The sequence below is a fragment of the Vicugna pacos genome, chromosome 24 (genome assembly GCF_048564905.1).
Source record: "Vicugna pacos chromosome 24, VicPac4, whole genome shotgun sequence".
Classification (NCBI taxonomy): Eukaryota; Metazoa; Chordata; class Mammalia; order Artiodactyla; family Camelidae; genus Vicugna; species Vicugna pacos.
The window spans coordinates 19,245,076-19,267,935 of record NC_133010.1 but is presented as its reverse complement, the minus strand read 5'-3'; the positions used below and the strand labels follow the sequence as shown (position 1 = coordinate 19,267,935).

Genomic DNA, 22,860 nt, shown 5'->3' with positions numbered 1-22,860 from the left:
GCCAGGGGCTGTAAGGACATTTATGTCCAGTGACCCTCATGGTCCTGTTATGAAAGAACATCTCCTCTTGGTGCTTTCAATTCTCCGGAGACTCAAAAACATTTGTCTTTGAGAGCGATGGGAGACCAGAGCCCTGGTTTCCAGTGGGCGTCTCCCTCTCACAGGCATTATTTTGCTTCCTTTTGAAGTCATCTGGTTTTCGAATGTCTGCCTTGTACACAAGCGATGGCCACCACGTGCACCGGAAGTGGCCGCCTCCTGGGTCAGCTGTGAGAACTGTTTCATTCTGAGCAGGCAGAGAAGTGCTCTTGGCAGTGACTGGACTGGGCTGTCTCGTCCCTTGAAAGGAATTTTCAAAGAGACTTAAAAGGATTTGAGATGGGAGTGGACAGAGAAGTGAGCTAGCGTTGTCCCTTTAAAGTCTGAACTCATTTGGAAAAACAAAAGTATGAAAGATTCCGACACCTTTTATCTGGTCAAAAAGGTGCAGCGACTGCAGTCGAGGTGTAGCTTTTCGTTTTCATACTGAACATTTTGGAGGGAACTAGGGGAATGGGTAACAACTGAAGTAAGACCTCGTTTGGCATCTCATCAGTTCCCATCTGACAGCTTAGTTTAGTTTGAAGAATGAGTCAGAGGAAGTGGCACGTTTCAAAAAAACAAAGCAACAAGTTACCAGCTCCAGACAGGCCATCTAGAAAAGACAAAAACATTATCGCCTTTTCTCCCTGAAACAAATCTGTCCCTTCCAACAGATGTTGGGCATCTTTTGTGAGGCTCCGTGCAACATCTGCCTTTTCCCAAGCAGGCTTTCCCCTCCCAGAACTTTAGTTCTTTATTAAAAGCCTAGACTCCTCCATCCCCCAAGCAGCAAGAGGCTGGCAGGGAAGCATCTTTATCTGTATCTTCATTGTCTACAACCCATTGTCAGTGAAACCTCAGTCCTGAAGGACAGCGAACGGATAGAGTTGGAGGAGCCTTTAATCACCCCAAACCTCACTGAGACTCCTGAGCCCAGCCTCTTGTGCACCAAAGTGTCCCCCAGCGCTGCTTTCAAGCATGACTGACCCGTTGATTTTCCTCCACTTCTTCCCTGGTGCAGTGACCGTGGGAGGGAGGGAGGAGCTGGGGCTGGCGCTGGTCAGCACCACATGCAGGGATTATGACGGTTTTCTTATCCATGCCTCGTTAAGAAGCATGGAGGGGATGCTGGCTTTTCCTGTGACTCTGCACGAGGCTTTTGAGAGAAACTCTTTTGAGAGCAGCCGTGCCTGGTGCTTCTGGTGCGCCCATGTACGTTGCTGGAAAGCTCTCGGCCTGGGAATGCTTGTTGCTTCTTTTCAACCAGTTTGATTTACAGGAAATAAAATGAGTCACAGAAAAAAGATTTCGGAGTTGGAGAGAACCTTCCCTGGGTTTCACCTCTCTGCTTGGCAAGAGGGCCTGTGAGCCTGGGGGAGACCAGACCTTGGTCCCCACCAGTGGTACGCGGCAGCCTGGGAAGAAAGCCATCGTCAGGGCCAGCAGACGGCTCAGGGCTGGGGCCGCGCTCAGGACACGGCTCCGCGTGCTGTCCAGGAGCACAGATGAGAGGGTGTGACCTCTGTGACACCACGCTCCACATGTTCTCCCCCTGCATCCCCGTTATGGGCTGGACTGTGTCCCCTCAAATTCACATGCTGAGCCCCAGCCCTCTGTACCTCAGAGCGTGACCTTGCTTGGAAACAGAGTCATGGCAGGCGTAGTTAGTTGAGATTGAGCTGGAGCAGTGTGGACCCCTAATCTAACCTGACTGTCCTTATAAAAGGGGGGACTTGGAGATGGACGTGCACACAGGGAGAACGCCACGCGTCATTGTAAGGGCTGGTGTTCTGTTGCACAAGCCAAGGGACTCCCAGAGGCTGGGAGAGGTGCCGGGAACACATCCCACCTTGTGCCTTCATCAGAGGGAGCCCAGCCCTTGACGCCTGGAGCTCGGACTTTCGGACTCCGGAACTGGGAGATGATTGATTTCTGTCGTGTCAGCCAGCGCCATGGAACAAGGCATGTGGCAGCCCGGCACCCCCGCTGTCCCCTAGTCTCTCTCGCTGCACATGTGATCTCTGCTGTCTGTCCCCACTCCCCGACCCCTCTCTTCTCATCTCAAGAACCCATCCCGGGGGGTGCCCCCTTAGCCACGGCTCAGCCACCATCGCTGTCATAACCACTCCAGGCCCCCTGAGCCCCAGGTCCGGCCCTGCTGAATTATTTACACTAATTGCTTGGTTGAGGGAAGAGATTAGTAAATGCTGGGGGAAAAAACCCCACAGAAGTGACATAGGTAGTTTAAACACCGTGCTTTAATTTAAGGCATGCTGGGGGTCATCTGTTCTAACAGGGGCTTGATGCCAGGTCTTTCTTTGCACTGGGGCCCCCGAGCGGAGTCTGTGGCGTTGACCTCACACACGTCATCATTTCCACCCGCTGCTGCTTTGCCCAGACTGGACTTCTTTAGAGTGACCCAAGAAACTCAGTGCAAAATCCTTTTGGAGTTTTACAATTCTTTCCTTATCTTTTATAGCTGCCCACACCTATCTCAGTGGCAGATTTTTCCAGTGACTTGTCTTGTTTGAATATATTTTAAAGCAATCAGTGTTATTGTTGTTTTTTACATAGAAACAAGCCCTTCTTTCCTGTGTTTGTTTTCACATGTCATTAGTTTGTGCAATCTTTAATGAACAAGGACAAGTGTCACCAGCAAGTACAGCTGGAATAAACAGACGGGGGGCATCCCGACTGATCCTAGCGAGGGTGCAGCTCGGAGTGGGCGTTCTAGAGAGCAGCCTTCCAGCCTGAGCTTTGCGTGTGTGGTAGGTGTTGGTCACAGTGACCTACAGAGGAATGGAGACCCTGTTGGGTCAGGCAGCGGAAGTCCGGAGAGTTTTAACGCACACTCAGTGCCTCGAATAGGCCTTCCGCTCCTCCTCCCAGCCTTGACTCATACCAGTCCCTCTGCCAGCATATCTTCTCTTTACAGCCTGATGCCCCCTTTCCCTAAGGTCTCATTTAGCTGTCACTTCCTCCAGGAAGCCCACCTAGCCTCCTTTGGGCTGGATTAACCCTGCAGTGTGCTCGACAGCGCCCTCTACTCCCCAGTCAGGAAAGTCACACCCTTGTGTAACTGTCTCCCACCCAACCATAAGCCTCGTGAGGATGAGCCCTTGCCTGTGTCCTGCATCTGCAGGTCCCCAGCACCTCGCACAGGGACTGGCACAGATTAAGTGGTATTTGTGGAAAGGAGGGAGGAGGAGAGGCAGATCGTGTAACTTATTTCTCAGAAATCTTCCACCACGTCCTGGATTGTAGGACAGGGTACACCTTACCTTAGCAGGCAGCGAAGTCCTGCAGTGTCATCGTAGTGATGTGAGCAGTGTTGGAGGTGGCCGTGGAGAGGGTGGTGGTGCTGGCAGTGGGCGTAAGAAGACTGGCGCCTCCCCTGATGGTGATGCCACCGTCTCGTTCTTGCGGGTCTCAGCGTAGGTCTTCACATGCATTCTGCTGCCGAATTTGCCAGTGCTGTGTCCCCTGAGCCCCCGGCTCCAGCGCCCTGTGCGGCCTCACACGTCATTGGGTAGGTCTGTTTCCCTTCATCCGGAGCTCACCTGTCGGGATCCTGCTCCTCCCAGGTGCTTGTCGCAGGCCCCAGCCCCACCACTTGCTCAGGCTTCTAGGTCCCTCTGCTCCACGGGCTCCTCCCCTCCTGCCAGCTCCCTGGTCTGGAATCTTGTCTCCGGGCACCAGCAAACATTGCATCAGGGCACAGAGGACCTGCTGAGCAAGTGGCACCAAGCGGCGCTGGGAAGAAAGTGGCTGAAGGCCAGCTGTTTCCTTTCTCCAGGGCTGCCCTCCAGAGTATCACAAACTGGCTGGCTTTAAACAACAAAAATGCATCCCCTTACAGCTCTGGAGGCCAGGTGCCAGCAAGGCCATGCGCCCTCTGAAGGCTCCGGTGAAGGATCAGCCCTTGCCTCTCCTTGCTCCTGGTGGCTGCTGGCAGTTGTTGGCATCCATGGCCTTCACGTGACTCCCATCCCTGCCTCCATCACCACGTGGCCTTCTCTCTGCTTTCGTCTGGATGTCTCCAAATCTCTCTCCTTATGAAGTCCAGCCACTGGGTCTAAAGCCCACCCTAATCCAGCGTGACCTCATCCTAGCTGATGACGTCTGCAAAGACTGTATTTCCAAATAAGGCCACAGACACTGGGGATTAGGACTTCCACATGTCCTTTGGGGGAACACGATTCAACCCACAACACCAACATTTCTGAGTGTGTTCTTTCTCGCTTCCTAGACGTGTAGGGACTGAACAACAGAATCTGAGAAGGTGCTTCTACAGGTGTGTCCAGTACCTAGCACGGACCCCTGGGCCGTCGACACCCCTGGGCTCTCCTGCATTGTTGCCAATGTGATTTTCTTTGCTCCAGCTATTGAAGTTGGTTGCCTGTTTCTATGTCCTTAAGTGAATATCTTTGCTAAAATGGAATATTCCACCTGGAAGAGATCAAAACTTCTCACAGCCAACAGAGACTCCCCAGGGTTCTGGAAATAGAACATGAAGGCAATTTTTTGGCGTAAGAGAGAACACTTAAGGGTCCTGGATGGCGTTAGACGTTACCTGGTCTGACACTGTGGGTGCAGGGCTGTACGGTTGAAAGCAGACTCAGTGAAAGTGGCCCGTGGGGCCATGTCAACAGGGGGGACCCCTGTGCATCTCCACGCCGTCCTGAGCACTCCAGGATCGCATGGGCAAAGCCTGGCTTTTGGAAGCTTGTGGTCTGAAGCTCCAAGTTCCCTCATACCAGAAACACTTTCCTAAGTCTGCAACTGAAGCTACGTAAGAAGAAAGTCGGACAGCGTTCCAGCAGCAGAGCACTCTCCATGCTTCCTGGAAGGGCTTGGAAAACATTGTGTGTCCAGAGGAAGCTCTGCCCATGTGAGCTGCAGCCCTGGGGAGCTGTTTCTTTTGCTGTTTTTTCCCCTCTGGCAGATGTTTGTGTGGAAATGTGATCTTTAATTCCTTAAAAGACCCATCTCCCTGGAGTTAATTCCTCTTTTGAAGTCCTAATCTTCTGTGTAAAGCTTTCTGGTCATCTTGACTCCAAGTAAAGTGTTACAGGTCACAGATGGAAAATTATGTGGGCTCTTTGCATACCATTTGGTTATAGAAGAAGATAAGTGTAGCGCCGGAGCCCACTGGAAATAGAGTTTGGCTGTCTTCCATCATTCCTGACAACTAGCATCTGATATAATTCTTTCACAAATACACTCAGAGGAGGTAAACAAATCTGATTTTCTTCTTGAGCATCTCCATTATGATGGATGTTGCCCCCGTGCTTGTAAAGAGCAGAGCTGCAAATTCACAGGAACCCTCCAGATTCTGGACACGTGCGACCTGTCTTGAGATTCACGCTGTTTGGAGCTGCTAGTGCAGGAAACAGACAAGAGCTCGCCACCAGTTGATACTTGTCTCCTCTGCCTAAGGCCTGAAGTCCCTGCCGACTTCAGAGCTGCTGCAGGAAACACGTAGGATGTGTCCTGGGAGCTCCCCTGGCTACTTTCAGCTCCCCCAGGGTGTGAACAGCCGCAGACCTGATGCAGAGCTGCTGGGCGCGTCTCTACTCTGGATTCTCCTCTGGCCCCTGCAGAGATAGGAGTCTAGGGAAGGTTGGATCCAAGAAGAGAAGGAAAGTGCCCCCGTGTGCAGTCTTCCTGCCTTCTGTCCTTCCTCCCGCCTTCCCCAGCTGCTTGAGAATGGCCAGCCAGAGGAGTACTGACCCTGCCGGAATTGTTGGGAAACAGTCCACACTGTAGTGGCTACACTTGGCTTGTGCACAAGAATAACGCTTTTTTCTGAGTGAGACCCAGGCGGCCAGCCTCTCCTGCACCTGACTGCTGAGGACCGCACAGTGCGAGCATTCGATTAAAGTTACGTGCCGTTTACCGCAAGGGCACGTTGTGCTTGAAACTTTGAAATAATGCTTGCATTTCACATGCACTTACAGTCTCACTTTCTTGTTGTATTGAAAATGTCCAAACAGATTCTGTGTGTGGGAAGGAAGGACACATGAGCACTGAGTGATGAAGGAAATGCAGGAACACTAAGCCTGTTGGGTCTGTGCGACGCATTCCTTCCCCTGCCTGCAGAAGATGCGGATGCTTTCCTCCTGGGTGGGTGGCGGGGCCGGTGGCGGGGCTGTGCCCGGAGGCCCTCTATCCTTCCATCCCCAAAGGGTTCCAGGCTGAGTGGAGCGGGAGGAGGAGCCGCCCGGGGCTCCAGCAGCTCCAGTCTCAGGGCTGTGGTGCTCGGTCTCCCTCTGGCCCCACCCTGTGCTCCGCCTGGTGACCTGCGGGCCCTAGAAAGTCTGGGTGAGAGCATCCATGGATGCCTGGTCACACCCACAGGAGCAGACTTCCTAGTGAGTCTTAGGAAGAGCAAAGCCCTGAGGCCCGTGGTGGTAAAAGAGTCCCCAGACAGCCACCCTGTGTGTGTGTCACCTCTGTCACTTAACTCGCTCCCGCCTCATTGGTTCAGGCATTTAGAATCTGGTACCTAATTAACACTTGACAGATGTGAGCTATTATTCTGTCTGCCAAAGTCAGTTGACCTGGGCGCTGCAGGGATAGCCCTGCTGCCTGTCCCTCTGAGTGAGAGCTCGTGTCCAGCAGGGTGGTGTGCCCAGGATTTAGCTAACCCTCGGCCCTCCGGGCCCTGGTGGCCCACTATGGACATGACACCTCTTATCCTTGGAGCTGTGACCACGGTTGGGTCTCTGCTATCTGATGAGAACCGTCTCCCAGGAGAGAGGAGAGAAGCACTTCTGTGTGCCCGTTACACCTTTGTGACAGGCCACACGTGTCATCCTTCAGCTGTTACCTCAACCCAAGAAGGCAGTTCCCAGTAAAAATGGTGCATATTTATTGCACGCTTATTACTTGCCTGACACTGTTCTGAGCGCTGTCCCATATGGGGACTCATTTACTCACTCAATTACAATGTGTCAGTCTCTCGTGTACAGCTACAGCACAGTGTCCCCGCCATGCATATACATGCATATATTCATTTTCATATTTTTCTCATTAAAGGTTATTACAAGATATTGAGCATAGTTCCCTGTGCTATACAAAAGAAACTTTTTTAAAAAACCTATTTTGATGTATAGTGGCTAACGTTTGTAAATATCAAACTCTGATCGTCTGTTTCTGTTTTGTAGATGAGTTCGTAGTGGACTCATTTATTCTTTACAACATTCTGATAAGAGAGCTACTGATTTTATCCTGTGGTTTTAGAGGAGGAAACTGAAGAATCAGTGTATGCCTGAGGTCATACAAAGGTGACAGAGCTAGTATTTGAAGCTGGGATGTGGCTTTGGTTCTGGCTTCCAGGTTACAGATACTCAGGTGCTACTTTGAACCTGGCATTGCCCAGATTGTGTTTCTAGAGGGGCTGCCATGAACTCAGCCCTCGAACTTGTTCTTCAGAAGAGAAGGGCAGCAAATGTTTAGCAGCACATTGTGATCAGGGCACTGCTGGAATTGGAAATAAGGAGTGGAGGCAGCACCAAAAAGGGAATGAGTAACTCAGTGAAAGGAGAGGAAATGTTTCTTGGGGAGGTGACTTGTGAGCTGGGTTTTGAAGATTAAATAGGAGTTCACCCAGTGTACCTAGTAGGACATAACAGTCAGAAGAAATAACATGCAGAGGACACAGATAGGAAAGAGCAGGCATTTTTGAAGGTGGGTCTACTGCAAGTACTTTCGCATGGATGAGTGATAAATAGCAGGGGAAAGTAGTGCCTGTGTGTTGAGGCCACAGAAGCAGAGAGAGCGGAAAGGAGAGGGCCGAGGTTACCATGCCAGGGAACCCGATTTTATCCTGAGCACACAGACAATTGAACATCACAATTTTAAAGCAAGGTCAAAATACCTAAACCTTGATGGAGTTAGTACTCCTGTTTTTCCCTGGTTTTATTTTTATGATTATTGAAGGAAAAGGTTACAAAAGTCAGTAAGTTCCATATCCGACGTGTGTTACCATTGGGCTAAAGAATGTTGGTGTTTAATCTCCTCCACTGTTTCCCCATTTTTTTCATCAGCAATTCTCTTTGGCAAAAGTTATTCTCAGATGCCAGGATAAGTATTTCTGAGTTTTTTTTTTTTAATGTTTTTAAGTGCCTTTGATTGCATAAGAGCTCGTGTAGAACCGTTTCCAGTAGTATCTTTATAGCAGGAATGGAGACTAAGACTGATTATGTAATTGTTCCCTCAGTTTATTCTCAGAGCGTAAAATGCTGCCAGCATATAAAAAACCCGAATGATCACAGTGGCATCCGAGTGTCTTTCCTGCTCACGGTTTCTGGCGCTGTTGCTCTTGCATTGTTTACTGCAAAGTAGAAATGGATGGTTTAAATGTGGCGTGACTGTTTGCTCAGCACTGGGCCCCCAGACTCATAGCTCGTCTGCTCCGTCTTGTCCGTGCAGCCCACAGCCAGCACTTCTCACCGGAGAGGGGACTCACGTGTGCTCCTTGGAGACCCTCGCCGGAGTCTCACCACGTTAACATTTGGATAAGGAGAGGCAGCGGACTTCTGCTGCACTGAGGTTGCATTTTGCAAGAGAGCAGAACGCCATCTGTCAGGGGAGGGGGCGGGAGTGCGCAGATACAGCTATGAATGCTTAATTGCTATAGAATTTTTGTTTTAATTTGAGAGCCTTTGCATTTAGTTTGTGTATTTGTTATTTTTTTTTTTTAGAATAGTCCTTATCAGTGGCAGAAGATCCTTCTGTAGTATATTTTCAGTGCTGCCATATCGCGACAACGCCCAAGTTGGGTATGTATACGCATGCTTGCTTTGTAGTTCTCTGGGTGAAAACTTCTGACTCCATGTGTCCAATGTGGCCACCCTTTCTATGTCAAAGACCTTGCGTTGCTTTGACACTGCAAATTCAATTTTTGTAAACTTGAAAGAGAAAAAAAGTTCCACTTTCTTTTCAGCCAGAAAGCTTCCTTGTTACTGTTGCGCATGTGTGTGTGCATGTGCGTCCTTACCATACCGCCTGCTGTTTCTAAACATGCATTTCGTCACCTCTTCCAATACGGTAAAGCCAGAGCAGTCTGGGGCCCACTCATCCCACAGGGCCTCATCGACTTTTGGGAAAAGGTAGGTCAGGAAAGGAGTCGGACAAATCATGTGGTCATCCTGCTTCCTTGCATCCGGGGCTTGGGGCTGGACACTGCCCAGCAAGCTGGAGCAAGTATCAAAGCCAAGTGGTATCAGGAACAGGCCTGTGTGATTCACCACAGGCCAGAGGAACACACAACTCTCTCGTTCAACAAGCCCGTCCTTCTAAAGCTCTAAAAAGAAGTGGGTAAGTGAGGCTCTGACCTGGCAGAGCCCTGTCTCCTCATTCGCATCCCCAGACTCTGTGCCGTTGCTCCCCGAGTCTCACTCCTTGTCCCCTCACCTGTTCACTGCACCCACTGTATGCCGTTTGTTGTCAGGGAGCTGCTGGTACTTAGGGCAGGACAGTTACCTGCATAGGATGCCAGGAGCATTAGAGGATGTCGGCTCCGTTTTCTGCAGACTGAATGCTGGGGTTGCCCTCCAGTCATTGTAACAGCAACACATGACCACTGCCCCTTAGGAGGGAGCATGGCCCCAGTGCTGATCCACCATTTATTTATCTTCTAGCATCTTCCATGGGCTCTGCCTGGTCGTCTCCATTCACCAGGACCTTCCCTTTCCCCTGCACACCTGTCAGACCTCCGGCCTGTTAAATTCACCATGGTCCTTATTTTTAACTTTACCCTGTAAGGTCCATGGGACAGGACAGAGAGCATCTTTATTCGTGGGATGCTGACTCAGTCATTTATTAGATGCGTGCCTTAAAGAGCAACAATAATCTTACTGTTTATTGAGCACTTACTTCGTGCCAGTCCTCTTTCTTATCTGCATCCTTATGACAACCTTGCAGAGTAGGTGTCGTAAAAAGTGTAAAGCAAATCCTGTAGCTCAGAGGTTCAAGGACCACTTGGGCATGGCCAGCGGGCTGCCCTCAAGAGACATCTACTCTACTATGTAGAGTGAAAACAGAAAGGCTTTCTTTATCTTTTTAACCTGCTATGGTCCTGGGTCTGGCCACCCCTGAGAGCAGACTCATTTCTTGGGGACAGTGGCTTGTACCAGCACACAGACCTATGGGCGACCGGAAGGCCAGTTCACTAATCCCAGTTACAAGTAACGGCCCCCAGGCTCAGAGTGTTTGACTGTGACCAGCCTGTAAGCACACTTCCAGGGGAACTGAATCATCAGCAGGAGGCTGTCTGCAAGTACGACCTCTCACAGCCAGGACCTGCCTGGGCAGTGCGGTGCTGGCCTTATTTTTCTGGGCTTCCCTGGCTGACCTCTCTGATTAATGTAATTTTTCCTTGGCTATGTTCCATTCATTCATTCACTGGGTGCTTACTATGTGACTAGGTCCTGGGGGTAAAGATAGTGAAAGATGGTCCTGGTTCCTGGAACTTAAAGCCAAGAGGGGAGACACACGAGAGTGCTGGGAAACAGGGGTCTGTCAGAGCCCAGGTCTCCTTCCCCGCTGCTGGGAAGGGCTGGTGTGTTTCAGGAGGGTGTGTCACAGGACGTACCACTATTCTGCCGGTTGGACCAGATAAAGAAGCAAAACCAGTGTGTGGGATCACAGGACATAACCTTTACATCCTAGACATGAATAAACTCAAACGCACCACTCCTTCAGGTTTCATAGATGAAGAAATCATAGTGCAAAAGGGTTCATTTTCTATAACAGAACGCATACTCGGATCTTTTGTAAACACCTAACAGAAAAAACATGCCTGTTTCTGCGGCCTATCCTACTTAACTTCTCACGTAAGAAACTCTGAGTGCAACTCACAGTGTCGTAACTTAGTGGCAGGATTAAGAAGCATTCTGCTTTTTAAATTTTTTAATGATCAGATATCCTATTTATGAACAACTGCCACATCATAATTATGGTTTTTTAAAAACTAATTATTGAGAAACGGCTGTACTCAAATAATAAAAACATTTAACCTAGTAAGTTATATACATGTAGTATTTTTAAGTAATGTAGTTCATGTACATGCTAACTAATACCTTTCCGCTGTGGAAAATTCCTTTACTTTTATGCTGACGTCCTCTCTGTGGCGTAAGTCATAGAATGTCAAGGGTGGAAAGGACTTTAGAGGTGACATGCTATGACCTCCCTGCAGCTCAGGCCCCTGAGGCACGGGGGGTGAAACTCACGCCCACCCCCAGCGGACCCAGCAACACAGCCCTGGACTCTGGCCGCCGCGGCCTGCTGACCCTGTGGTCTCCAGCGCCCATGTTTCCGTTGTACGTATGCACGTGGACTAGGCCACGTGTGCCTGATTCTCCCAGACGAGCACGAACCCCCCTGCTGAAGGGGATAATGTACGGTCCCAAATTCGGCCCAAGGCAGTTTTAAAAACAGGAAACTCAAAAGTTCATCCACTGTGTACTTGAACCTCCTCTGCGTGGAAGCAGCTCTCAGGACGGCCTTATCTCTTCCCGGTTTTGTTCTGCGGCTTCTCATGCTGCACTGGAGCTTCCCGAGTTTTCTGCTCTCACACCTTGGTTCACCCTCCCTCCCACCCTGACCTTAAAGCTTTGTTCTTGGTTCTAAACTGATCACTTATTTTGGCTCCTGACAGCAGTTGGCCGAAGCAGACAGACCAGTCTTCGGAGAGTTTTACCATCCATCCATCCATTCGTGCCTTCATGCATTTGGTGATTTCTTCTGCCCCTAGTGAGTGGGAGGCCCTGATGGAGGCAGGGAGGGGGCGGGGATGAGGAAGCGCCACTGTCCGGGAGTTTGTCATTGAGCAGGGAAGCCAGACATGTGAAAAACCAAACCAAGACAACTGGGGAGTGCCAAACAGGTGCTAGAGAGCACTTGAACTGCTTCCAGGTCTTTGTCAACATCCACGTCCACAATAAATCTACAGGCTTCAGTGAAAGCCAAGTGTTTGCTATGTAAAGTCCCTTTGTCTGTGTGCCCTGGGACAAGCCCTTCTTTCTGGGTCTCCCTTCCTGTCCTGAGAAGGGAGTGCTGCTGCACCTACATCGTGGGTCCTGGGGCTCAAGCCAAGTGCGCATTCCTTGCCTGGGTCGTGCCCCCAGTTCCCAGCAGCCGTGGAAGGCGCACTCGCCCAGCACCCAGTTCTTGTGAACTGATGAGCTGAAGGGGTGTAAATGTTGCCTCCCACCCGCCCCTCCAAGTCCATTGCCATCCCCACCTGCCACCCATGTAGACATGCAGGTGCTACCACTGCACGGCAGACTTGATTCATTCACCCCAGGAAGTCCATTGAACCTACTATGTGCCAGGCCCTGTTCTGTGCAGTAGGGATCAGCGGCGAACAAGAAAATGCCTCTGTCCTTGGGGAGCCTACCCCCTAATGGTGGGAGACAGAAACAAGCTAGTAAGTGAACTAACCATTGAGCAAGAGAGCAGACAATTCAGTGAGCCCTGCACAGTGTGCAGCCAGAGCAGAGAGGAAGGAGTGGGATGAATTCGGACTGAAGGATCGGGGCATGCTCCCCACAGAAGGTGGGTCTTCAGCCGGAATACAAGTGTGAGGTCTCAGCGAGGGGGAGAAGGCTATTCCAGCCTCAGTGATGACTTCCCAGGATGCTAGCAGACAGTCTGGGTCCACGGGAACTTCCAGGCGGGGTCTCATCATGCCTGACATGTTGACAGACTTCAGCTTCCGAGCTGGAATCCCACTGCCGACCAACTCTGCAGCTTCAGGCCTGTGTACTGAGGGGGAGGGGACAGGGATGGGGACAGAAAGAAGTGAGCTTTGCTGAGAGGCCAGGCCCTGGTCCTGGGATGTCACTGTCACAGGCCCATCACTCAGCCTTCCCCAGGGTCTCACTTCCCTCCCTTATCCAGTGGGGAGGTTCAACCACCCTCTCCAAAGGTGCTGCATGCTCAGAATGCCTGCTCTGTCCTTGTCCTCGTCAGCTTTGCTAACGTGGGAGCTGTAAGTCTGGTTGAACAAGGAGTTTATGAATGAGACATGCTGTTCACCAGCCATCAGCTGCTTTTAGAGCTCATATCTGAATAATTTTTTTCTCTCCAGTTGTTCAAAATTTGAGTTTTTAAAATGTGCAGATCTGGTGACTTTTTACAGCTTTGGGGGTACATTTTGTCCAGGTATGGGCTACAAGGAAAGGGGCTCGGTCATCCCTAGGTTGAGAACTAGTGGGAAATGTTCGGGGTCATTTTGCATGTCACCAGTTTTATGCTAAGCTGGCATCAGGATTATTCACAAAGTGATTTCTAGAAGCAGATGATGGCTTCACAAGTGCAGTGGTCTCCAAACTGTTCTTCCCTGCCTTGATTTACAGACACAGATATCCGAGAAAACAGTGTATTTCCTTAGGATTAGCTGACCATGTGTTCAGACACACGTGTGAACATGACAAATAGAGGTAATAACATAAGCTGAAACGTAAACAGTGCTTACGTGTGCCAGGCACTGTTCTGAGTGCTTTATAAGCAGTTGCTCGTTTAATCTCCACAACCACCGCCTGAGCTGGGTCCTCCGGTTACCCTTTCACAGCGGCAGGGGGCGGGGCGGAGGGAGGGGCGGGACAGGCAGGCTGGGTGGCTGCAGGCTCTGATTTGGGGCCAGCTGACCCCACAGAGGCCGTCCCTCAAGTGCTCGTGCCAGGGTGTTCCTGGCACCGTCACTGCCTCGGGGCTGAGCTTGCTGGCCCGGGGCCAGGGACACACAGGTGGCCCTGGCTGAGAGGTGCACATCTGGGTGACTTGGGGCTATCATGTGCTGCAGGAAGGCCACCTCCTGGGGACCCAGTGGCCATGGTGCTGGGTCTTCCCTTCTGAAGGGTTTGGAGGTCGTCGGTTTACACTGCAGCCCGGGCTCCTCCAAGGGCAAACCCCAGGCATCTCTGGGTGGAGTCTCTGGGGAAAGTAATCTGTGTAATTCTCCCCTCTGGGCAGTTGTCGACTGTGGAATAGGAAGGCATGTAGAGAGAGGGGAGGTGGGCACATTCTCCAGGTGTCGACCTGGTGCAGACCCCCAGGGGGACTGGCTGGTGACCCTGGAGTGCTGCTGGCTCACATCTCCCTGCACCTTCCCAGGTGCTCCCAGGTCGTCCCACAGGCACCACCAGAAGCAGTTCAGGGACTGGTAAGGGTCTTCCTCCTGTGTGTGGAAAAGACTTCTCTGAGAAAGTGTGCTGAACACTTACATTAGAGGATTAGTATTCTCAGCGCCAAACCTGTCTTCACAAAAGGATTGGTGACAGGGCTTTTTACAGTTAAGAGCTTGCTTGCTTTCTCTCTTAATAAGCTTTCTTGTTTTATTTCTTGAACTATTTGATCCACAGAATTTGCTCACGCACAGCACTTCAGGAATACATCCCTTAGATGAAATGAGATGCTTCCAGTAACTGTCCTTTGCCTCCCTCTTTCACGTTAGGAATTCAGTCATGCCTACTGAGCGAACCCACAGTGGTTGCAATGGGCATGGTGGAGTGGAGTGTAGGGTGGGGTCCACTTAGACAACAGGATCCTCACTGATGGTTGGTGGGGGACAGTGGATTTGGGGTAGTTCACGGAATGTCCAGGAGAGGCAGAAACCAGCATAGACACGTAGGAACAACCCAGTGGGAGGCCGTGCAGTTAGAACAAGCATGCAGCTCATCCTGGGGCTTCTCCTGAGAAATCAGTGCTGGCGATGCCTCCGCCTGGCGCCCTACCGTTCTGGTCTCCCCCCAGGTGTTCCTTGCTTCTGCTTCCGGGCTTCAGGTGAAGAATCTGGGCCACCTGTGGGAGTGTGGGAAATGTAGTTTTCAGCCCTCCTGGGACTTGTGAACAGTCTGTGATTTCTGCCCCAGTGGCTCCCTGCAGAATCCTGTCCCCAGACTGAACCTAGGGTGGCCACCGGGGGACTCCAGCTCCCGACCCAACATCAGCCCCAGGAGGGAGCCCCCACGGAAGTGAGGGTCCCCTGCCTCCCCCGAAATATGCTTCCCTGAAAGAAGACAGTTTCTAATTGGACCCCACAGATAACTGAACCACAGGACTCGGAGTTCAGCCAAGCTTGGCCACAAGCAGTGCCACCAACTTGCAGTCCTCCGGCCAGGACTGCATCTGGACCTCTCCAGGCTGCTTTCTTGGGTGCCCCTCCCTGGTGCTTATGCCCACCTCAAGGCCCCACTAAGATTCCACTCATGTTTTACGGTACCTTCTGCTTGGCCCTGACGTAGTGCTTACACACGTGTTTAACTTCTTTGTCACTTGTCCTCACCCTCCTGAGGGTGCAGATTGTGTCTCAGCCCTTCAGCCTTCTCTACACTGCACGGTGCGCAGCCCACATTCTTGTTACGTTTGTGGAAGAAATACATAGAGGTGTTCTGTTCAGTGAATGAATGGAAGTGGTGTTTCTGAGGACTGTCTCCAGGCTGTTAAGAAGGGCTAAGATACATCGTTACCCCCAACAAGAGACGGCCAGACCCTCAGCTTCAGCAGGAGCAAGGGCTGTTTCTCAGGAGCCCTCAGCCTGGCCCCTCGTCCCTGCAACTCCATAGACACGGTGGTGCTGGTCCGTCAGGAGGAAGGGCCTGGACGGGGCTAACAAGAAGGAGCTGACGTGGACCTCGGGGCCCTGCTTCCCTGGGAGTAACTGCTACACCCACAGTGAAAGTTGCTAAGCCCAGAGGGTGTGCAGCCACACCCAGATGCAGGTGCTCAGCCCCAGCCTGACCTGCCTCGCCATCTCTATAATCAGGTACTCGTGTGGGGAAGACGTCAGGGTTTACTGGCCCATGAGACTGAGGGCTGGCAGTCTCCAGGCTCCGCCCAGACCTTTCAAATCACCAGCAGTTGAGTGCAGAGTTCCACTATCATTACCAGGAACGGACTGCCTTTCAGAACAGAGGCCTCCTGGCTGAGCTTGAGGAGCAGAAACCACTTCCGAGGGCCTGGAAGCCCTTCCTGGACATAAGGGCATTGTGGCTTCTTCCCATAGTGTCCCCCAGCGAATTCGTTAAAGGATATCTGACATGGGCGACTCGCCAGCTAACGCCAGGTCACAGGAGCTCACTGACGGGAGCGCCTTTCAGCACTGGAGACAGACGTCCAGAGCTACAAGAACTTGGAGACTGTCTAGTCCTGGAGTTTGCAGACTTTTTCTCTTTTAGCCTCAGAAACCATTCTAACAACACAAGTTTACACAGAGTAACATAAGAGTTATTCCAGAAAAGCGGGAATGGGGATGAGAAGCCCACTCATGTCCACTCTGTCCCTCGTGGCCCCCTTGGGAAACCATAGTCCTTCTCCATCCCTGAAGCCAGGGAGCCACAAGGGCCAGGGAGAGAGCGGGCAGTCAGGCAGAGTGCTCGGTCCCAGTAAATTAACTAGCTTTTCTGGTCCCAGGATCACTCCTCTGCAAAATCAGCTATCATGCCAGACTCAGAGCGTGGGGAGCATTAAGTGGAATATTGCATATGAACTCTCCGAGCACCGTGTCAGCCTGTAGTAGAGACTCATTAAATGTGAACTTTGGTAACGTGTTTGTCTGGTCACAGAGCTGCTTCGTTGCCAACACAGCAAATCTTAATCTGGTTCATGTGAGTTAGCTGGCCAGTGTTCTACAAACATGAAATTCGTCTTCAGATCTGCTTTTACTTGGTCTTTAAGTTGTTTTCCTCAATGGTCCGTGCTGGTTTTTAAAAATCCTGCAAATACATAAAAAGACAAGGAAGATCAAAATTACTGAGCCTTATCTCAAAGCCATCATTAACATTTTGGTCTGCTTCCTTCCAGTCTTTCTTTTTCCCGCTTCATGCATGTGCGTGTGTGGAATGTGACAAGATGATTGTTTTGTTTTGATCTTTCTTGCCGGTCGGAAGAGGCCTGCCAAATCCCACCTTTCAAAACAAGCTTTTGGAAGCTGGTTGCTGAGAAGAGGAACAGATGTTGCCTGTCTCTTCCACTATAACTGTACACATCAAACCTTCCCGTCGCTGTAAACACTATTCTCAGATTAAGCTTGTAAATCATGCCATTTTCTGGGAAGAGTCCCAGCCTTAAACCAGCTCCCCTTCTCTCAGCTGACAGTTGCCAAGGCCTGTCTGAGTCTTTCTGCCTTTTATCCACATTAGTCATTGCCCTCTCCTTCCCAGCGTGGATTTGTGGTTTGGCTTGGCGACCCTCTGCGTATGAAATGAATTGCCAGCAAGATGCTCGACTTTCTTAAGTAGGCAGCCCCCAGTTGGTAAGCAGCTCATCCACACCTCCACCTAAGACCGGGGGGCCAGGAGTGGGAAATCTGGGAGCTGTAAAGGAATCTGGGTTCAGAAGTAAAGAGAGAGAGAGGAAATTGTGAAGAATTGGAACAGCTTAAGAGGAAGGATCCTGGAGTCCTGAGAAGGAAAAAGAGGTTCAGAGAGGGAGATGGAAATAATGCAACTTTGACCTCCCTTAAAATGTTACTGGGGGCAGCCCCAAACCAGGAAAACACAAGAGAAACCCAACTTTCTCTTATTTCTTCGTCCTCCTACACCCTCTGACCTGTTGCTCCTGCAGCTACAGCTCTCGCTTGTGCTGTTGAGCTGGTTCAGTTACATTATAGGCCAAAAGGGCATTGTGTGGGCTACTCACCGTGTATAAATAACACGGTGTCAGTGGGAAAATGCATTCTGAGTTCCAGAGGGCCAACTCCAAAGCTTTTGGATAGCAACCCGCTGGGGAGTGAGAGAGGCAGGCGTTGTCCTGTGTGAAAGGGGAATGACGTGGGTGACCAGATGCTCTTGATTTCCTGAACCATGGACGCTGGTAGGTATTTCTGTATGTGTGGACCCAACCGGAAGGTAGTAGGAATGAACTCAGTTAACTTGTGATTCCAGTTGTGTAAAAATAACCAAGCTAGTGATGCCAGCAAAAAACAGTTTCTGAGATGTGTCTGGGTACAGACCCATTCAGGTAACCACACCTGATTGAATGAGAGTGCTTGGATTAGATGTTAATGTATCAGAGAACACGTGATGAAGAAAATGGCTTCCCAGCGGAGCACCAGGTGTCTCTGGGGGCGTGTTACAAAAAGCAGCTTCCGAGGGGTATGTCTTTAGCTTTTTGGCATGGGGGCATCTCAGATGAGGTCATCCCCTTGGGTCCATTTCCTGAATCGACATTTTGTGGCACAGAGAACAGTTTCTTCTATTCTTAGGGCCTCCAAGCTGCCTGAGTGCTGCCTGCCTGGCTCCCAGCCCATCCCCCCCCCTTCTTCCCCACCCATTTTCCCCAAAAACATCTCTTTTCGTTGTGGAAAATTGCACATTCATAAATTGTGTTTCTTTCCTCACACCAAGCATATTTCCACACAGAGACAGATTCAGGAATGATCTCATGGATGAATCATGCTTTTACCCAGCTGTTTATAGGAGCTGCCTTTAGACAAAGATTTTGGTGTAAGCTCCATTAAGGTCCTTTCATTGTCTGCCAGTTACCCTAGAGGGGGGTGGAGAGGGGTTTATCAATGAAGTGCTGAGTGTCAGAGGGGCTGGACTTCTAGACTAAAAGCTGCTTTGATTTCACTTTTTCCTGTCAGCCCCGGGCCTTGTTCCATCGGCTGAACTGGGGGTGGTGCTAACGTTCTGCTCCGATACAAGGAAGCAGACCCAATCCAAGATGGCAGCTGGGCCGTATCTGAAGAGGCGACAAACAGGGCTTCTTAAACTGTGATAAATGCTTCTATGGTTGAGTTCCAGTGGATGTGTAATCTCGTAATTAAAATTAGCTCACAAGTGGTATTTCCTTCCCTAATCCAGCTTTCAGGCTTTGCTTTCTGCAGAGCAAATCTCAATTTTTTTTTTGAAGGATCTGGAAATCCTGTTAATATTTAATTGGCTGCGAAATTATTTACACATCAAAGCGTTAAACCTGTTGTGGTCCTTTAGAGAGCAGGTGCCCAGTGGAGCTCCCAGTCGGCATTCCAAGGTCTTGAGTTTAGAGCGCCATGAAAGGAATGATTAGGGATAAAAGTCAGGCCATTCCCACTTTGGAAGCAGAAAGCCCTGGAAACTAGTTAATTGATCACACACACACTTTTTTCTATCTATGTTCTAGGCGTTAAGTATTTAAATCTTATTTTTTTTAATTAAGAGGAATATTGGTTCCTATGCTCCCTAAGAAAAGGGCCGTAGCTTGAATTTCTTGTTATCTAGTAGGGAATCTTGTTTGATCAGTTTCATGCATCATGGCTCAGTGAGTTTAAAAAAGGAAACGAAAGAGCATTTTACCTATTCCACAAGATGAAATCATGAGTTGGCCGCTGTGTGGATAATAGCGATCAGGGTAACCCCCTTTGGGCACCAGGATATCTAGATTGGCCATCTGCTCTGACCAGATGACGCCACGCTGTGAAATCATGTACTTTCACTTTATGCCGTGGGAGCCAAAACTAAGACACAGGTCCAGGGGGTTTCCAGCCATGAAGTTACGGGCTTTCCAGGAGAGCTGCATTAAGTGACTTGAGGTTCCGTCTTGTGAAGGATAGCTTTACGCCCCCTCAAAAGAACCAACCTGTATTTCTGTCCCTTGCTTAAGGGTACAACTGCTCACTGCATTTTCATCCTCTGTTTTAATATCCCCCCCAGTCTACTTTGAGCCCCTCCCCTGCCCCACCTTGAACTGCCACCATCCCCTCTCCAACCCCATCAGCCACACATTGCAGAAAAATCTTTGTGTTGGGTTTTCAGTGTGTTTGTTGCCTACATCCTCTGCAGAAGTTAACAAACCTGAACAGAATGAGAAATGAGCTCTGGTAGCCAAGTAAGTCTGAGCTGTGGTGTCGCCCGGGCCCGTAGAAGAGAAAGAATCCGACCCTTGCGTTGTCCGCGGTTCTACCAGTGGTTCTGTTAGCTCATCTGCCCAAATGAGATCTTTTCCTGTGACCTAACTCTGTCTCTGAGTGCCAGCTACAGCATTTAAACCTTAATGCTTACAATTTTGAACAATACCCACATCTGGTATTTGAACTTGCCTTCATTCCATTTTTAGGAGGTAGAACATAAATAAATTAATATTTGTACTCTAGAGCTATCTTGGAAAAAGTCATCTCCTAGGCTTTTCAAAGAAATAGAAAAGTCTAACTTCAGTTTGCTTTAATTACTTGCAGCCGCTGTTCTCTGGTCCCCAGCTCAACCTCCTGGTACTGGAGGGTTAATGTTGGCATTTGAGCCAAACAGATATTTCTACTTTCATACACCATTTTAACAAGAATTCACAATGATGATCTTAGAAAGAAAACATCAAGATTTTATCACTACTGTGGGACTTCTGCTTAATTCTTTTTCACTGGCGTTTTTGAAAGATTCTCTTTGGGTGAACCAGCAACACTTCAGAATTCCTTTCTGCCTCTGGCTTCAACCCAGGGCTCCCACAGCAATGGGGCATGGAGGACCACAGGTCTCTTGCTTGTGTTACACTGACACATTAATGCCTGAGCAGTTACCTTGTCTGTACATTAGGTGCTGTGGTGTGAAGTCGCTGTTTATGTAGGTCAAAACAGACAAATAACATCAATTTCATACGGTTCTTGTTAATGTAATCATCCCTCAGTATCCGCAGGGAATTGGTTCCAGGACCCCCAGTGGATACCAAGATCCACAGATGCTCAAATCCCTTATATAAAATGGCATAGTATTTGTGTATAACCTACCCACATCCTCTCATAACACTTTAGGAAAGTTTTTTTTTTAACTTATGTATTTATTTGAATGGAGGTCCTGGGGATTGAACCCAGGACCTTGCGCCTGCTAAGCACATGCTTTATCACTGAGCTATATCCTCCCCTTCAACTCATACACTTTAAATCATCTCTAGGTTCCTTGTAATACCCAATGCAATATAAATGTTATGTAAATAGTGGCCTGCTCACTGCAAATTCAAGTTTTGCTTGTTGGAACTTTCTAGAATTTTTTTCCCAAATATTTTTGATCAGTGGTTGGTTGAATCCATGGATGTGGAACCTGTGGATTTGGAGGGCCAACTGTATACGGATTCAGCAACTCTTATGAGTGCACTTAGCTGCCACCTAGAGAAGTCTGTCAGCCTCTTTGTGAAAGATATATTTTGCAGATCCCAAGAGTCTCAATGTATACAAATCCAAAAGCTGTTAAAAGAGACCAACGTGATTGAAATAGATACGATGTGTTTCATTTTCCGTGGACACGTGGTTGTGTAAGCAGATGTGTGTACCCAAGTGCTTTTAATTCAGTCCCACCAAAACGGCAGCCCCAAAGTTAGTGGAACCTTTTCCTGAATATGAGGCAGAGGAAAAACTGGAGGTGGGAAGGGTGTAGCTCAGTGGTAGAGCACGTGCCTAGCATGCACAAGGTCCTGGGTTTAATCCCCAGTCCCTCCATTAAAAAAATAAATCTATCTCCCCTGCGCCAAAAAAAATGGAAAAGTGTGCCCTTATCGGCCAGCACAAAGCACTCAATTTTCTAGGGCAGTTGTAATACTTACAACAATGTTGGTGAAGTTTCTGAATATAGCCAATACAGGTGAGCCAGCTCTGCTGTGCAAGAAATATAGCTTTTTTTTTCTTTTTAGTTTGCTGAATATAAATAATATAAACTCCCTTCTACAGGGCTGGAGGGAAATTCAGACTTAATTATCACTGGGCACCCTGCCCTTCTCTCCAGGATTCACGAAGGACCTGGAACACTGTGACCTTGGGGAGCACTGTTACTCATTGTCCTTTGGTGTGTCTGGCACTGCCAAAAGCCCCGTCTCCTCTGTCCCCATGGCCCCTCAGGGCAAAAGGACTTGCTGCTCTGTGCTTCATGTAGGATGTGAATTTTTATCACGGCTTTTGAAAACTGTCATTAATCACTTCGCATCATAGGCAGGACAGGGGAGCCAGTTCATGCACGGAATGCCTGTGGACGAGGACGGTTGCTCCAGAGTCAGAGGATACCTTTTTCCCTTCTTAGAAGGTCTGGCTGGGGGGGGGGCTCTTGTCTCTCTTCCCCACCTCTCACCTGGCTCCCTTTCTCTCTCTCCTTGATTCCTTTACCTTTGGCCTGGAGAGTCTTGCCTTTGCATCTTGTTTATTCTTGCTCGGGTTGTAGGAGATGTCCCTGAAGGTGGTGCCTCCCTCCAGGCCACACGGCAGGAATGTGGCCGGCCTGGGGCGGCTTTGGCTAACAAGCACTGTGTTGTAGGGCCAGGCTGAAAGAGAGTGCTCTCCAAACACAGCTGCAATTCCGAGTCATCTGGGGAGCGTTTAAAACTCCTGCTGCCCAGGTTACACCCCACCTGACTGAATCAGAATGAATGACCAGGGATGGGAGCCAGGCACAGGACAGGCGCATCCCATTACGTTGTGCTTCATTGAAACTTGTTTCTTCCAAATTGAAGGTTTGTGGCAACGTTGCATTGTCAGATGATGGTGAGCATCTTTTAGCAGTAAAGTATTTAAGATATGTACATTGTTTTCTGAGACATAACACTATTGCACACTTAATAGACATAGTAAAGTACATACATAATTTTATATGTACTGGGAAATCAAAAAATTGGTGACTCGCTTTATTGCGATATTTGCTCTACTGGTGTGGCCTGCAGCCAAACCCGCAGTTATCTCTGAAGCGTGCCTGCAGGTTGTCAGATATCCCTGGTGATTCTAATATGCAGCCGACTCTGAGAACTGCTGGAAGGAAGTGGACTGTCCTTGAGAATGGGAGCATTTAGTCCTGAGCATAGCCACAGCCAGACCGTCTTGTG

The 22,860-nt window shown here is 49.6% G+C and overlaps 1 protein-coding gene across 3 annotated transcripts in view; it reads left to right on the top strand.

Annotated features, from left to right (window-relative positions):
- Positions 1-22,860, top strand: part of CABLES1 (Cdk5 and Abl enzyme substrate 1) — an 87,693-nt gene that overhangs the window by 46,230 nt on the left and 18,603 nt on the right. For 2 of the 3 annotated variants that reach the window (XM_072949112.1, XM_072949114.1), the window contains exon 4: positions 8,790-8,867. The exons of the other annotated variant lie outside the window; for it this stretch is intronic. In XM_072949112.1, the coding sequence (XP_072805213.1) occupies positions 8,790-8,867 (78 nt within the window). The remainder of the gene's footprint in view (positions 1-8,789; positions 8,868-22,860) is intronic. 3 annotated transcript variants of the gene reach the window in all.